The 17961-nt window shown below is 41.4% G+C and overlaps 1 protein-coding gene across 2 annotated transcripts in view; it reads left to right on the plus strand.

The window, feature by feature from the left end:
* mapk8ip1b (mitogen-activated protein kinase 8 interacting protein 1b) overlaps window positions 1-17961 on the plus strand; it is a 57464-nt gene that overhangs the window by 19044 nt on the left and 20459 nt on the right. For both annotated transcript variants that reach the window (XM_040138018.1, XM_040138026.1), the window contains exons 3-4: window positions 2107-2218; window positions 14125-14382. In XM_040138018.1, coding sequence (XP_039993952.1) covers window positions 2107-2218; window positions 14125-14382 — 370 coding nt within the window. The remainder of the gene's footprint in view (window positions 1-2106; window positions 2219-14124; window positions 14383-17961) is intronic.

The following is a 17961-nucleotide window of genomic DNA, read 5'->3' on the forward strand; positions in this document are numbered from 1 at the left end:
TTAGAAAAAATCAATCAAACAGTCAAACCTACACCGCTACCGATGCTTCACCAGTTGGAGGATTGTTTAATGAAGGTAGATGAATGTATTCCACTGAGTGATTTCTTAATGTCTCTTTCTCCCTCCCTCTCTTTCTTTCTATCAGGTGTACATTTATTCCCATCTGAGATCCTTTACTCTCTGCCAATAGACTGCTAGATTCAGACGTTGTACTCTCTCTTCATCCTCCTCTCTTTCTTTCTTTCTCTTCCTTTCCATCCTTCAGCCCTTCTCACCCAGCTCCTTCAGGGCCTCATTAAAGAGGTAAACAGATGCTTCTTCCCGGGCTATTTAACTCCCATACCCTTCCTCCGACACGTGACAGCTAAAGACAGTCGCAGCTGTGTGTGCATTTGGAGGAGACAGCTGCAGTGTCGCTGTAGCCAGAAATGACATTAGCATCATGCAGCAACAGGGGGATAGTAGCTCCCCAGGTTCACCAGGTCTCTCTGACAGCTCGCTATTATGCTACTTGTGATCGCTGTCATCCTCTCTTTCCTCCCTCTAATAACATTTTCCTGCTCTGTCTCTGTCTGTTACGCCCAGGAGGCTGCTGGGTAAAGAGATAACAGGCGCACATAATTACAGATGGGGAAAACAGAAGCATTGTTTACTGGGAGCTAATTGAATCCTGCTACAGACAGCAGGACAGTACATTTCCCTGCCTGAAACAGGAGAGATGTTCTGGGTCGCTACGGGAGCGATCAAGACCTTATGTTCTTCCTTGCAAAATAAAAATGTTTTCTTCCTGATCCCCGCATTTTTTTAATGTCCATGGACATTTGGTTGCAAGTCCAGTACACGAGGAAGATGTGTGCCTCCATATGCACGTGACAGCCAGAATTGCCACACCAGGTCGAGGTGCTGGTAGGAAACTGTGGCAGAGGTTGATGCTTTGTAATGAGAGGATTTTTCAGCCTTGACAGAGGTTTGCACACTATTGAGTACTTTGTAGTTGTATGCTTTACTGTTTTGTTGACTTTAAAGTTGTCCCAATAGGGTCAGCCAGTTGGTCAGATATATCAACAACAACAGGTCCGATCGCCATTACATTCACAGTGGATATTCCTCATCCCCAGGCGATGAATCCTAATGTTTCTCATCATCCTGGCCCATTGTCCAGCACCAATGTCATAACAACATTTCTACTTCTACACAATAAATAACAAAATCATGCCCTGAAATTTAGTGAGCACATTCATGCTTCCTAGAGGGTGAACCTGTCTGAATCTGGGTGCCCCGTGATGTTTCCTCAAGAAGTCCTCAAAATTTCATCTTTACCCACAAGACACTGTATTTCACAGTCTAGGGGGATTGGTATGCTTTTGTTCCCATTATGCAGAGCTCAAAAAGCAGCAAAATCAACAGTATGTTTATTAATTTATTTCATGAATTGTATCCTGACTGAACATAACTTAATTTCTGTCATGTTGTTACTGAAACTTTTTGTTTCTGTCATCAAGTTAGGATTAGTTCAATCTTCTCTGAAGGCTGTTATAATTTTAGTTACAGTAGACCCATGCATGACGATGCATTCCCCTTCCACTCCACTAGAATCTTGTTTTTACAAATAGCAGATGGAGATATGTGCAGAAATGGCACAAAAAAAAATCCCAGAAGTCCAGAATTGTGGTGATTGTGTAACAGCAGACATTATTCACTTAAAGAATTAAGGTTTTGTGGAGTGATGGGGAGCAAAAATTTTATAAAAAGATGCTGACTTCTACTGATGAAAAACAATCAATTATTATAATTTATTATAAAGGGGCAAAAGTCCTTATTTTAAATACATCCAGGAGAAATGTGGAATGCATTTTTTTATTTTTTATTAACAGTTTTATGTTGACAGTTTTGACCAGAGCTTGTGACCCGCGTTCACCTGTGTCATTGGGTTTGGATTTTGGCTCGTAGTTGCCAACCTTTCAGACAAATAAATTCGGTCAACAAGAGATTTTGAGATGTACTGTGGCTGCGGATGCGTGCTGGAGGATTAACATTGATTTTTTTTTTTTCTTCTTCTTCCCCGCTTTCTTCCTCTTCTCTCCCTAATCCCTCCCTTTCAACCAGGTTGACCCATGACATCAGCCTGGACGAGTTCGAAGATGACGACCTGTCGGAGATTACAGAGATCACAGACGAGTGCGGGATGAGTCTCAACTGTAATGGCCTGGATATAAAGGTGAGCTGCCTCCACAGAGAGCTGGGTCTCACCAGAGTACATTAATTAAGTTAATATTCCTACAAAGAAGGCTTCCTCTTTTCAAGCAGTTTGTGTAACTACTGACCTAATGTGTATCTGTGAATGTTCATTCAGCCAACAGTTCTTCCGCTGTGGGTTTAAAGGTTTACTTCCCACAGCTTCTTTCGTGGCCTCCCGTTACTCTCACTCATATTACTTATATTGCTTCACACTAGAGCCTGACTGATATATTGGTCGGCCAATTTTATCAGCTAATAATGGCCTATCACCGATATATCGGTATTGGTGTGCATGTTGTCCAATATGCGGACTGAGCAATCGCGGGAGGAGGGCCTTTGTAACAGAGGCGACCAAGAACCCGATGGCAACTCTGGCTGAGCTCCAGAGATCATGTGTGGAGGTGGGAGAAACTTCCAGAAGTACAACCATGACTGCGGCACTCCACCGCTCTGGGCTTTATGGCCGAGCGGCTCATGTCATCACATTTCCGAGAGCATGCTGCCGTCATTCAGCGACAGCGTGTCCACCTCCGTGCTCGGCGAGGGGTCGGGCTCTCTGTGGCGTTTTGCGCTGAGCAGCTGCTGCCTTCAGCTGCCTGCCAGTAGAGGAAAGAGGCCAGAGGCAGAGAGGCCTGACAGACGGTGACACAGGCGCTCTATAAAAACCTTGAGTCTGATTGCATAGGATTGCCCGGCTTCATCCCGGGTATCTAAATAATTCACTCTGAGCTGTTTACCTCCGAAACTTTGCCGATGTGGAGAGTTTTTTTGGTTTGGTTTTTTTTTTTTTTTTAGTTGAGAGTTTTCAGCACCATGGGCCCACCAGCCCCCTGGTTTTCTGAAGTTTTATTGGCATAGAAATGAGTGGGTCATTATCAAAACTGGAGCAAGTCTGAAATGCCGCTTTGAGAGAGAGAGAGAGAGAGATGTGGAGTGGTACAGAGGGAGAAAAAAAAAGCGGAGGTAAATTTATCATTCTGTCAGATCTCTCCGGCTCTCTTTCCAGTGAAACCACATTCTCCTCCTCCATTCAGCTTCACTGCCGTAACCAAGGCAACAGGAGGGTGGAGGGGCTTTTTTCAGTGTCAGTTATAGGAGCAGATGATAGATTTTATTTCTAAGGTGACTCGTATTGGATTGTTTTAGTGAAAGTGACCTGACAGATGAGAAAATTGTTGCGATATTAAAGAGTGCCGTGAATATTTTTAGGTTGAAAAGCCCGTTTTTTCTCTCTCTTTAACGTTTCTTTTCTTCCTATCCATGGAGCTAATTATGTCCCAGATTAGTGAATGAGAAAGCTCCGTGTGCGTGTGTGTGCGCGCGTGTGTGCGTGTGTGTGCGTGTGTGCGTGTGCGTGCATGTGTGTGTGTGTGTGTGTGTGTGTGTGTGTGTGAACAGTGATGACTCATCCTCTTGCAGGGGCCTCACAGAGATGAGAATCCAAAATGGCTCTTTTACCGGCGAACATGAAACAGCGGTGACCGTGGCAACAAAAACAAACCACACAGAGATTAAAGTAACTGTTTAGCTTCTGTGTGTGTAGAGTGTAAAGAACATTTCAGTTCAGGATTTTTTGTAACAGTGTTTTGTGGGGAAAGAGCAGGCTCTGCTGGTTGGTCTCAATAATGTGTTTTCCCTCCATCGCTCTCGACTCATGTTATTTTTGCCGGCTTGTTGATTGTATATCGTCTCCCTCTGTTTGATTTGTTGCCCATCAGGCACAGACAGTTGAAGTATTTTACTAGTACTAGTTGTGAAACTGTGAAAGCAGTGTTGGATAAAACACAAATGAGAAAAAGTTCTCAAAAACAAGAGATACAGTACCATAAACAAGACTTGGACTAAAGGTATCATAAAAAGAAATTTGTACAGTAACATAAAAAACAGGATTGACAAAAGTAGCTAACTTTAAATTAGTTGCATTGTCCCTCATGCCAGAAAGAAACTAAATATCACCAATGGAAGACCAGCATTAAGTCACAATAGGCAGTGTAACAGTTGGCTTTTGTGGTCTGTTGGTTAGTAATGAAGATAGCATAAAACCGGGATCTCACCAGGAGCAAGAGAAATTTGTGGTGGGAACCCCAGAAAAGGAAGTGCGGGAGGTGGTGCCTTCGAAATTGAACCTTACAGATACACATACAAAGCCACGTAATAATTACATTTTTGTCAGATTTTGTGTAATTATATTAACAAGAGGCTGCTGTGGAGACAAGTCCATTTAAGCATAAGTGAAAAGGGTAAAAAAGACAATGTCAACAGTTAAATTAACTTAACTTAAATTGTCAAATTAAATTATCAAAAGTAAATTTTACGTTTCCTAAAACATTAGCCTTAAACTGATGGGGCTCTGAGTTCACTAAGCTCAGCATGACACACAATGAGTGAAGCAAATGCCATTTTATCTCAACCAATTAGAAACTTTTTTTTCCTTTTTCAACTGTTATTCGGTCAAAGCTCTGCGGTAAAAAGACTTTTAAAAGCTTTGATCTTTTAAAATGATTGAAAACGATCATTCAGTCTAACATTATCTAACAGACTTTTTTATGACTTCTATTAAGAATTTTTCATTATTGTAATCACGTTTTTAAGTGTGCCTAAGACAAGATGAGCATGTAATTACAGGAAAAATTTAGGTATTCATTTTTGCTATTCAGTAACAAGATGCATCATATATCTGTGGAGTGGCTAAAGACTTTTTTTACCTTGCGGTGTTGCACTTAAACTGCACGTATACTGCAGTATGTGCCGTGAAGCCGCTGAACATAAAGCTGAACACAAATCCCAGAATCCTCACAATGACTGGAGGACCGTTGGTTTCATTAGCGTTTAATCCACAGCAGCTGGAGGAGCTTGTAGTAAAAGACAAAGTCAAAAACCGCAACAAATTACATCACAGTGTTTACTTTTTAATTGCTGCTATTTTCATTCATTCACATAAAACGCAAGGGAGCTGTTTTCAGCAACTAAGCTCTGATAAACCCACAGTTGGCTCCCTGCTCAGCACCAAATGGCAAACACAGTTAGCAACTAGCGATTAAAGAAAGTGGAACATCTGCTGCTAAAGAGTCTGATATTTTTCTCAGGAACTGATGGAGACCAAACTGGAGCTAAAAGGAGAGCAAGCATTCGACTTAAATTCATCAGATGGACACAAACACAACTCCAGTGGGATGCTAATGTTGCTCTGTGTCACCTGGGCAGCTGTTTCCTAACATGTCAGCTATAACAAGTTAATAAGCTAGTGGTCTCTTTCTGTGACTTTTTTTTTTTTTTTCCCCCCATTTATGTAGATTTCTGAGTTTGTCTTGCAAATTCAAGATATTCCTAAAAACATACTTAATCTCAGATTGTTCAGGCATGGCAAGCAGAGGTAAGGAGCAGCGAATGAATCTGCTGGGTCGAACAGACCGACAGCTCTTTCCGCCTCTTGGTTGCATTTCAGCCGTGATCACAGACCTTTAGAGACACAGCTTCATCTCTCTGCCTTCTATTTAAAAGTGCACGTTGTTTGACGGAGGCCCGGCCTGCTTAAAAAATGTATGAGGAGGCGGTGCAGCCGCAGGACCTTGGGGGAGAAAGGGCCTATGAACTGTGTGCACTTTATGGAGAGCCCTCGCTGTACGCACACACACACACACACACACACACACACACACACACACACAGAGTGGTGACCTCATCAGCTCATTATCCCAGGGGAGTTTGAGGGATGCATCTTGTCTTACCAATAATGGATGGTCACACGGAAGGAGCATCACACTCCCCAGACAGGAGTGGTGTCGGTCTCAGCGGGGGTTGGTGGGGGGGGGGTTCACAAAGTAAGCAAGCACGTGTTGCTTTTTTTGTTTTTTTCGCAATATTATTTAATTATAATAAAGTAGTTTTAGGTAGCTGAAATTACGCATAATTTAATTTGCCAGTTGTACTAAAGCAGAAAGATAACTACACAAAACCTTTGCAGATGGGGGCTCCTCACCTTCCTGCTAACTGTGTTTCCATCTCAATTAGTGGAGCAGCTCAAATCCAGAATGAAACATAATGAGATTTGGTGTTCCTCAGAGACATGACATGACAACATACATTATCACAACCATTGTGTGTTTGTGTGTGTGTGTGAATGCTAGGGAGAGGAGAGTGCTTCTGTGCATGTGTGCAGGGGTGAATGGATTTGATTAGCAGTCATTTGTTGTGTGCTGATGTGTCGGGGTGAGGACAGATAGAACGGGCAATTACACTGTGTGACTGCAGAAATGCACACATAACCACAATGTAGTGTCTACACATGCAGACAGACTATACAAAGAGAAGATTCAAGGCTTGCTGTTCTGTCCAGACTGCCCTCTATTGTCACAACGTGTTAGACAGAGAGACATAGAGAAAATGTAAAGTTAGATGTTAGATCCAAATGTTAGATGTTTGATCAGCATAAAAAATAAGGAATTGTCTTTACGTTAAACAAAAAGATCAAATCCAGCATGTCCCATCAAGGTTATCGAAATCATAGACCTCACACAGATCTCTTCCAACATACCATGCTTTATGCCCCAAATATTTCCTGTGATTTTGCCTTCACACGGGTGGTCCCTGACGGTGTCTCCTGCTTATTTTACACAAAGTCCATCATTTAGTCCTGTGACGTATAAGTCACCGTTAATACAAGGTACTCAAAACATCCCGACTGTCTTGTGCAATCTGAACTTTGTCCCAGATTAAACACACTTTTTTCATTTATTGCACAAAATGTACACACATACAAAATATATGTACATTTTTGTAAACATTTGAAAACATAATTTACTTTCTGATTCTGAAACTTAAAGAAACTTAAAAGAAAAATATGGTCAGTCCACATGAGCTTCATTAGTTAACAAATTTTGTCAGGACTAATCTCTATGGCAGAGTGAACTTAACAGTCACACCATCATATTTGAATTCAAAGTGAATGCTGCTCATAAGTCCTTCAGATATTTTCTTGTTACTTAAATTATCGATATTTCTAATGTAATTACGGACTCTGGTAACAGTGTTCTAAAAACTTTGTGTCAATAAAGATGATTGATTCTATTTAAAAGTCTTTAAAACACTTAAGGTAACAGTGCTAAACGAATCAATAATCATCAATAAAACAGCTGTTGCTAACCCAGAGAGGAAAAGGGAGTGAGATACACTGTGAAAGTGAGCAAGGCAGAGAGAGAGAGAGCGAGAGAGAGAGGAAAGGAAGAGAGAGCTGCGACGCAGAGGGATAAATAGTGAGAGAGAGGGTCCAGCAATATACTTCCAAGAGGAGAGAGAGGTCTATTTCCATGGCAACAGTGTTTCTCTCACCTACTGCATGTGTCAGAGCTGAAAATGTTGGTGTGCGCGCACACACGCACACCCACACACACACACACACTGCCCCCGTGGATACTGCTCACGTCATCTCATCCACACATGGTAACAGCAGACAGGAACCTGCTTCATCAACACAAACAGAAACAAGAGAAGCCCTGTTTGTGTCTGGTCCTGTTTAGAGCATCATTCACTGTCACATACGATACGTTTACTGACCAGTCCTCCCTTTGCAGATAGTCATGCATCATTCATGCACACTGGAACCCTGTTCACTGGGACTAATCAGTTTCATCAGCAACACGTTACGATCCACTTTTTACGTATTCTCTGCTGGTTTGCATGGATGAAATTTAAAGCTGCTATTATAAATTTTTTTTTTTTTTTTTTTTTTTTTGCCACTTTGAGGCTGCAGAACATGTTTAAGACAGAGTACTGACATATTATCACTTTACAAAATTGTTATGCCATGTCATGTGTTAGCAAATAATTACACATCCAGCAGCGAGGGAACAACATTAGCATTCATATGGCGTCATGTTTTTGTCCACATGATGAATACAAGACCAATGTTCACTCGTCTTTTAGCTCTGCTTTGGTGTCCACCAACTCTTGAGGAAAAAAATATCTGGCTTTTGAGCTGCTAAATGACTCCCTTCTTCACCAGCCAATCACTAACTCTGGGGTTTATCAAAACTTTATCAATGCTACCTGATGCTGCTAGAAGCAAGGTTGAGGAGATCGGTGTTTGTGGGCCAGGAAACCAAAACAATGAGCTGAAACAGGCTAAATAGTGCGTACAGGTGAAGGGAACGGCAGTATTTGTGGTAATTCTCTGTAGGTTGGTCAATCTGAGTGGTTAGTGTAGTTTTAAGAGTCATTCCAGGTGCGGTACGTTTTTATATAGTAAAACTACAGAATGTTGGCACTGCAAATTATATTTTTTAAATAGGATTTTCACCTGGATTTTAACAGTGTTTTTGATATTTGTTGTAAAAACATAGTTCCATTTTTTTCATAATTGAACAAGACTAGGTCAAAACCTAGTATATGGCTGGACCGCCTTTGATATGTTTACTTCTCCAATTGTCTGTGCTCACATATACAGTAATTTAATACAGCCGGATTCCCAATAAAGCTTTTCTCATTTATATGTTTTTCTGTGTCTGTTGTCAGACAAGGCGGCGAGTATGAAATAGTGACTGAAACGCAGCCCATTAATACTACATGTTAACCAGCAGTCACTTTCATGCCATTTCCAAGCTGCTGCTCTGCTCTGCTAAAATCCTGATTTTTTTTTTTATAACCGCTACGTCGTCCGACAAAATCACCAGACACATACGTTAGAGACCATGGCTGTGCTTTGATTTCGGCTATATTTACCTGTAAAGTGGTCACTCAGAGAGAAAGTTAGAAGCTCATTCATGTTTTTGTCAGCTGCCGTGCGGTCAGCTGAATGAGACGCGTAGAGAGGTGTGCCTGGAGAGGGAAAGCCCGACCTTGCGCTCATGGGGCGAGCTCTGGCGACTCTCTTCTATGGAAAGCATAGGTTTGTCCAGGAAGTCGCTGGATTTGTCACTTGGAACTTTTGTAAAGAAAACTCGCGTAGAAGGGTTTGAAAAGTCAGTAAATCTAGCGAAAAAGGTGCTAAGTTGGCAACACTGCCTGTAAATGACCCCCTGATGACACATTAGAAACTGTTAGCGCCAATTCATTTTGAAAGCGTAATGAGCAGTGGGGAAGATCCAGCACTTGGCCGGCCGACTAATTGTCTAACAGCAGCACTCAGGCACACGGAACTTGGCTGACCAATGGTGTAACTTTAACCTCACTCACTCACTTAGGGACATTTGCGTTTATAGGTCTGGCCCCGCTGTTGTGGTCCAGCCAAAAACTAGGATATATTGAAGTAATATCTTTTATTTTTGGAGTCAAAGTCAAGTGATTTATTTTTCAGCAGAGTAAAATCAAACTTCAAATGGTAGCATGATGTATTCCATTAAACATGAAGCTTCAGATCCTTTCATACTTTTAAAGCATTTACGATTCAGATATTTCATAGTCTGTTAAAGGAATCCGTGTCCACCAGATCTACACCAGATCTTAGCTTTATATTTTGGACTTTTCTCTTATTTATTTATTCGTAAATTGTATCTACTGTATTACATTTTCATTTGTTTTCAAGCTCGGCAGCAGGTTTTGAGTGAATTAGCACCTTTAGCCTTTTTTGGCACTGAGTCTTGCACTGAGTGTTGTTGTATTTGACCTGTTGGCTGTGTGATGCCCCTGTTAGGGCTGCTCTGATTGGACAAGAGCTGAGCATCACAGCATCTTCGGGGCAGCAGCATCTCCTCAGCCTCCTCATCGTCATTGAGCCTCTTGTCTCCTAGCAACAGCGGCCGGGGCTCTCTTAAAGGGGCCAGTTATAATTTAAGGTCATAAAACGTGAGAGGAAGAATGGAAACTTGCCGCACTGGGGATTTATGCATGGCTGTTGGATGGATCGATGGACATGATTAAAGGATGGTTGCTTGAGAGGTGGCCAGGAAAATGGATGGATGGATGGATGGATGGCTCATAGGCTTTACAACCAGGGTAGTTAAATTAAAAAAAAAAAGAAAAGATACAGCACAAATATTAGATTTCTAAAAGTCTGAAGAGTGTTTTCTCTGCTGCTTATGTTCTACATTTCTTTCAAAAGAAACATTCAGGGTTGTTTCCCAGCTTCCATAATTAACACCCTGCAGTGGCACTTTCAGCGGTGCACATCATATGTGATGTGTTTTTCTGTGACTGACGACCATCTGCGCGAAACAAAACTGGTAAATACAATGCGGTCGTGAAGTTTCTGGATGTTACCAGATGGCAAAGAGTGCCTGAACACATCATTAAAAAAGGCACCATGCATGGTCTACATTCGGAGAAACATTTGAAAAGGGAAAGGTTTTGTATTGGTATTTCTTCCAAATAGATGGACTTTCAAGGACGCTGTTCCTGAATAGGAGTGCATCTACACAAACACTTCCCTTTTTTGTCCCAAATCAAAGTTTTCTGGCTTTGGAGCGAATCGTTACAGCAGCCCTCTCTCAAACACACACAAGCCTCTTCCTTTCATGAGAGAGAGAGAGAGACCTTTGGATGTCAGTGATTGGTGTCTTGCCGCATACAAATGTGCTTGAAGGCAACACTTAGCCGATGGAATTGGATTAACCTCCATTCCATTCACCCACTGTGAGTTAGCTTACTCTCTGCAGCTGCGCACACACGTTAATGCCAGCTCTGCTTCATTTACAAAGGAAAACGCACAATAATTTTCATAATACAGTCAATCACCAACTTAAAGCCAGCATGGAGGTATTTGAGCATTGAAATAAACACACGTGCTGTCTATTATAACTGAGGTTTCAAATACTCAGCACAGGATTTTGGCTTTGGCTCCACTGCTGGAAATGATTATTAGGCAGGATATGAATGTTGTTCAGTGAATGAATGTAAAATGTGGGTTTAATGTCAAAGGCATTTTGTTTATCTCACAACTCTGCTAAGAGTGATCGTTGCTCCTGAAATAATCCAGACTTGTGGTGAATGATATTATCATGGCGCCTGAGCGTTAACACAACTGTTACACTGTTGTCATCCTGTCTCTGGACCATCTCTGGTACTGCTCTTAAAGGAGCATATTGGGTTTCTTTTCAGTTTATTTTTCTCCACATTACTTTGATCAATAACTGATCATCACTGCTTCAGGGCGGCTGTATACAAGGCCAGAAGTTTTGCTTTGCAGAATCTTTGCTAATTAATTTCCCATTTAGGGTCTGATTGATCTGTAGAACTGGGTGATTGTCCATTATCACATATCGTCTCACCTTGTAAGTAAAAATAAGGATTCAAGAGTTTACTGTTTGATTAGATATAATAACATTCATATGGAAATGATGTGATTATATACGATATTATGTGATTATTGATTATTATGTAATTATATATGATATTTAACGATGCATGATTTAATCAGATTTCATAAAATTTTACATTCTGTATGTGTCGCAGTTCTTATTAGGGCAGCAGATAAAGACTTACATATTGCGCACATGCATGTTTTTGGGTGTACCGTATCCGTTGTTTATGTGTTAGTTATGTGTTCGTTTATACTGTGCATGTGAAGCAAATCGGGAGCTAAAGACAGTAATAGGCTTAGCAGTGACTCTGCTGTCAAAGCATCCACATCGGCCGGCAGGAGGAGTTACCCTGTCGTGTGTGTGTGTGTGTGTGTGTGTGTGTGTGTGTGTGTGTGTGTGTGTGTTTGTGTGTAGCTGCAGGGATAGTGATGGTGAGTGAAGCAGACTGTACTGACCCAGTGCCCTCTGACTTACTGTCTCTCAGATGACGTTCATGACTGTCACTTGCTTTGATTTCAGCAGTAATGAAAAATGCAGTCAAAGTGAATCTCAACAGAAAAATTAAACAGCTGCTCTGATTTGTTTGTGTTTTTGGCCAAAAAGTCAAGTCATGGAGTATGTGGAGAGAGGACTGGTGCTGCGAAGCCACTCAGTTGATTTCAAGTATAAAATTCAACAATATTTAATTCAAATGTTGCCGATCTTTAAGGTCAGAACTGTGCTGTTATGAGGTGGAAATATTTTTAATTAAAAGTATAATTGTAGCAGATTAAAATCATGAAATATTTCAACAACAACAGCTATTTCTATGGAATGTGGATGCCAACCTGTCAAGAGAAGCCTTCAAAATTAAGAAATATCTCAGAAGTATTATAATTATTACTTAATTTAATAATTCATAGTAATTGTATTTGCCTTACTAAATTATGAAATAGTGGGTCATAATTTGCATATGTATTTTATATCAGAATTATGAGATTATCATCCCTCATTTTCTATTTATTTGTCTTGGGAATGAGGTTTTGTAATATGATTTTTTTTTTTTCTCCATGTGGGGCAGTATATCAGTGCCCTCTGCACTGTTACCTTTGTCCCTGATAAATCTACTGGTGTCCTGTATGGAAGCTGCAGGAAATCCCTCCGTGGTTTCCCAGCTGTCAACAAGGCCAGTTGTGTTTGTTAGAATAAACAACCAAACCGGAAGTATTGCTGCTGACTATCGAACATTGGGTCTTTGCTGATGTGGGCAAAAACTAGCCTGGTTCCAGACCTCTGAATCACTGTCCAGATCTCAGATTTTTTTCAGCAATTCAAATTGCTCTAATATTGCGCTAATTGATGGCTGTTTCCTAGACGGGCAAACGGTCGAGCCAAGTGGAGCTTTGTGGGCACGACTGAGAATAGAAACTTAATCTTTCTGTGCCAGACCAAAGAAAACAGCAACAGAACAAGACCGTGTGTATACGTACAGCTATGCTAGCAGCTCTTTGAGGATTTACTTAGGCACAGCAGTGTTTTGAGCTAAATGCCAACATCAGAATGCTAACAATGACAATGCTAACATGCAGATGTATTGAAGGTATAATGTTCACCAACCTAGTTTAGTTTGTTAGCATACTGACATTTGCTAATCAGCACTTAACAGCTGAGGCTGATGAGGATGTCATGTTAGTTTTGGGGGTATTTGGTCATTAAAGTACTGGATAAATTGAAGTCTTGACCTGGTGGTGGTGCTGGATGAGAGGTCAGAGGGTCAAAGCTATTACAGTTCATCCTTTGGGGGACAATGAATGTCTGTGCGTGATTTCTCGGAAATCCATCAAATAGTTGATGACATATATCAGTAAAAAAAAAATGTCAACCTCATGGTGGCACTAGAGGAAAGGTCGGGGGATCACCAAGGTCAGTAGAGTGCATCATCTGGGGACCATGAATATCTGTAAATTTCAGGTTGAGATATTTCAGTGTGAACCAAAGTGGCGGACCGGCATTGCCGTTCCTAGAGCCATGCGGCTAACGTGGCTGAAAGTAGCCAGAAAATTGACAACCAGATTACCAGATCCTATTCATGCTTATTAACTGCTTCTAGCAACAAACCACTACCGCAGCTTTCATGTTAGGTGAATATGACATCAGTGGCGAAGATATGTCACTCACTACTGATTGGTTAGGGCAAAATAACAACCCCCGAACAGAAACTGGCTAACATGAACACAATGTCAGACTAAACGATGCATTGAAAATGAAAGCGCAGTTCAGTCTGATTATCAGGCCACATGAGAGCTTGAACGAAATGAAATTAAACAGCCTTCTTCATCAAAAAAAAGACTAAAATGAAAGTGAAAAGGTGTGAAGCTGAACGCTGATTAGCTGAGTGGAGAGAGTTTTCATTCTTGCTTATTACAATAGGTAAACGCTGTCAGGTGGAGAAGCTGAAGCCGGGAATAGTTTCTGTCTCTGTTCTCTGCTTTAAGCTGCTCAGTGTTGGCAGTGAGAGCGTTACAGTTTGAAGACAGAGCAGCCTCTAATTGGGCGGCTTAATCTCCTCATCCCATCCACACACACTCTCTCTCTCTCTCTCTCTTTCTCTGTCTATTTATCTCTCTCTCTTCCACTGCCTTGACTGACGGCGTGTTTCCTCCAATCCCTGCAGGGCCATGTGAGGCGAGGAACCAATAGCATGTCAGGGAGGGCAGAGCTGGGCGCCGTCGGCCAGCTTCAGGCAGAGATGCTGCATTTGGACCTTATAGACGGTGCTGACGGTTACCGCGGTGACATAGAGTCCTCGAAGGCATCCGCCATCGCACCCCCGCCAGCCATCAAAGACCCTGCAGCACCTGTTACCATGGATACATACCGGCCCAAGAGACCCACGACCCTTAACCTCTTCCCAATTGTGCCGCGCACACAGGTAAGGCCTAAATTAATCTTACACACACACACACACACACACACACACACACACACACACACACACACACACACACACACACACACACACACACAGTTTGTGGCAGATCACCGATTACTGAGCAAAAAGGAGGTGGAGTGGAGGAAATGTTTCAGGGAAGAAGATTTTTTTCTGTCTCTTTTGCCCGTCTGGGTTCCTCCTCACACACAAATATGACATTTAAAAACGGAGAAATGAATAGACAACCTGACATCACTGTTAGATTCACCACAATTCTTCCTCTGACAGGATGTGTTTACTGGACTGGACAATAGCCTCAATTGTCAAGACACAGAGATTTTTTTTTCCCTCGGTGCCCGTCTCTGTTTGTGTTTTGAATGCTGGTAGAGCTTGTGACTGTGTGTGTGTGTGTGTGTGTTCCTGTACTCCAATCTCTGTGAGGACAAATTTCAGCTTGACCCCTCAAGATGGAGGGCGTTTTGTCTTCAAAGGGCTGTTGTAGGGCTACTTTTAAGCTTGATATCAGTGATATCAGGTTTAGGTTAAGGTTAGCAGCTACAGAATGTACAAAGTCAACGAGGGTCCTCACAAGTATAGACATACAAAACATGAGATGTGTGTTTGGGTGAGGCTGTGTGTGACGTTGTAGGTATGCGCGAGTGTTGATCAGTAGCTGTTGATCACATGTTCATGCAGCAGCGCTCTGGTCCATGTTTTTCTTCATTAAATGGACACACTAATGGTGTGTGCAAATGTTGTTGTCTGAGTTTAATACACACAAGCGCCAGAAAATCCTCCAGATTACGCAACAAAATTCATGGTTTGTAGGTGTTTTTCCAGAATGACTCATAGAGGCGTTTACTGACCACATCGGCAGGATGGCATCATTTGTCTGTGCCTTCCAAAAACCATTGTTGGAAAATAAATCTGCTTTACGATGTGACAACACTATGGTTACGTTTCGGTTCGGTTTAGGTACAAAGATGACTTGGTTGGACTCAGGGAAACATCAGGATTCGGCGATAAAATGACTATGGTGACGACAATGAGTTAATAAGGCGAGGAGAAAAATGATGGTCATGCTTTAAAAAAAAAAAATAAAATAAAAAACTGTCGACTGTCAGTGGGCAACAGGAAACGAAGCGATCTCACATGTTAAAGTCCAACATTTTGTTGACCCATCCATCCAGCCTGACTTCCTCATTACACAGACTTTGTTGCTCTATAAGAAAGTCATCTGACTCCAGCTTTTACTACTGTCATAATTACTACAGCCCCTAAAGGGCTTTTTTTCACTTGAACATAATCGTGTGGAAATGACTGATGCTGTCGATCGTCTTGGGAGGAGAGTCTCCAATTCAGACTAAATACACCTCATGGACACAAAATGAGGAAACGGATTAATTCCGTTGTCCTGTAAAACATGTCCAAAGAATAATTCACGGTTATTCCAACTTAAGCCTTTATTTATTTTTATCAGTTCTGATAACATTGCATTCACCAAAGGAATTGCTGAGATTGCCGCGATGAAGTTCAGCGCTGTCAGTTGTTAGTTAGCTGGATATGTAGGCAATTGTTCGCTGACATCTTAGCAACTAACCCACAAAACGTAAGTAAAGATTCATTTACTTACGACATTAGCATTCCTTTGAAGTTGTGTGTCCGCTGGCAAGATCGGTGTTCCCTCTCAGTTAACTCCTGGGAAAAATATAGACGATTTAGGTGCTAGATTGCTTGTTGCTAACGTTGTCTGTCTGCCATTTGGTTCTGGGCAGGGGGGCGTACAGTGGGTTCATCGTGACTTGTTAGGTCAAAACGGCTGCTGCTGAAAACGAGGTTGGTGAGAGAAGTGAGAGTGAACCCTTCAGTAAATCGGCGTGAAGCCAAAACTATGTGCTAAAAGCTCTGTAGAGCCACAGAGTAATTCAAGGGCATTGAATAATGAATTCAAGGAAAGTGAAATAAATGATTTTTGGGTATACCTTTTACATTTTAGAACAATTTTTGCATTAAAATTTTCCCAAAATGTACTTTCATACCTGCCAAGTTCCGCAGAAATGTAAATGCCTGTATGGGGATACTTTTGTTATGCAACGTACACAGTAACGTATACAATAGTGAGTTTTGCCCATGACTCTAACATACACACACTCCCCCGGAGTGCAGGCTGTCAACACGATCAACCAAGCAGCGCTATATTTGTCTGCGCTTTGTTCTTTTCCCGGTTTCCACGAGGTGGAAACGGGGCTTTTGCACTTGCTGCTGTGCTTTTGATCTCATGTGTGAGTGTGTTTGAGCTGTCAGAACTGGAAACCATAAAGGAAATAATTGCTCTGAAACGGGTTATTCTTCTTGGGAAGTCTTCCTGTCTCTTGGAACAGAATCTGATTTAATATATTTCAATGTTAAATGGATGAAGTTTTTTCCTGAAATTGGCCTTTTCACAAACCTTGAAGACATGAAGCAACAGACGACATCTCGTTAACATAACATCCATCAGCAGCAGATCCTGGGGTCATTTTTAAATTCAAGTCCTTACTGCTTCTGATGTTGACCATATTTACAGATGATGTTTTAATGTTCAAACTGATGTAGAATTTGTCTGTTTCAAGTGAGAATTTAGCTCTTTGCTATGACCGTTATCTCTAAATCATTAGCTTTAATTTTTCACTCACAGACTAAAAAGCTTAAGATACCTGAACGTCAGGAATTCAGAGATGTTAATCTGCTAACAGTAAGGAATACTGTTAACCATGTGAAGATGTTGCTTATGTATAGAATGAGAGCAGTCTTGATCGGAGCCAGTCTGTTTTGTTTTGGGAGTTTGATGGACAAAACATTTGTGTTATGCTGCTTCAGTACATTGAAAGTGTACTAATGTAACTAATGTTCCCCCAAATCTTAAGTTAATAACATCACAGCAAAGTCTCAGTAATTTGTAGCTTCAGTTTTATATGTTGCACTAAGCAGATTGGGCACATTGCAAGAGATAGTGTTGGAGCCTAGTTTGCACTTTGTAGAACCTGCTTTCTCTCTAACAGGCTGAACTGTTTGGGTTAGCGATTCAGCTAGTGGTTTCCAACATTTCCCAGAATACCTTTTTGAGAGCCCCAATGGCTGGGGCATAAAGTGGTTCTTCAGCGGAAGACACACACAGAGCGTAGTAAGTTTGTAAACTCAAGAAAAGACGTGTGAGGATTTAAAAAAAAACTTCCTAAAAAGGCTGTTGAGCCTTCGTACTAAGTACACAACAAGCGACAGATCTGCACATTACAAGCTGTGGCTGCATTGCATTCTGGTCTATTTCCTTCCTCCTGTGTGTGTAAAAAAATCTGTCTGTTTACTCTTGTTCTTTGGTTTTCTCACGAAATTCTCACGTTTTTTTCTTTCAGCCTCAAACTTTAACTGTTGTTTTACCTACTTCATGCAGGAAGCCACTGGTCCATGTCAAAAATACGCGGACAAATATATAGATTCAGAGGATATTCTAAAAAATAACCAAATAACTGCATTCATTTTTTTTCACCTTTGCCCTGCAGATCCTGATATGTACAGCACTTCACCAAAATAGGTTTAAAA

Source organism: Xiphias gladius, chromosome 1, assembly GCF_016859285.1.
Source record: "Xiphias gladius isolate SHS-SW01 ecotype Sanya breed wild chromosome 1, ASM1685928v1, whole genome shotgun sequence".
Taxonomy (NCBI): domain Eukaryota; kingdom Metazoa; phylum Chordata; class Actinopteri; order Istiophoriformes; family Xiphiidae; genus Xiphias; species Xiphias gladius.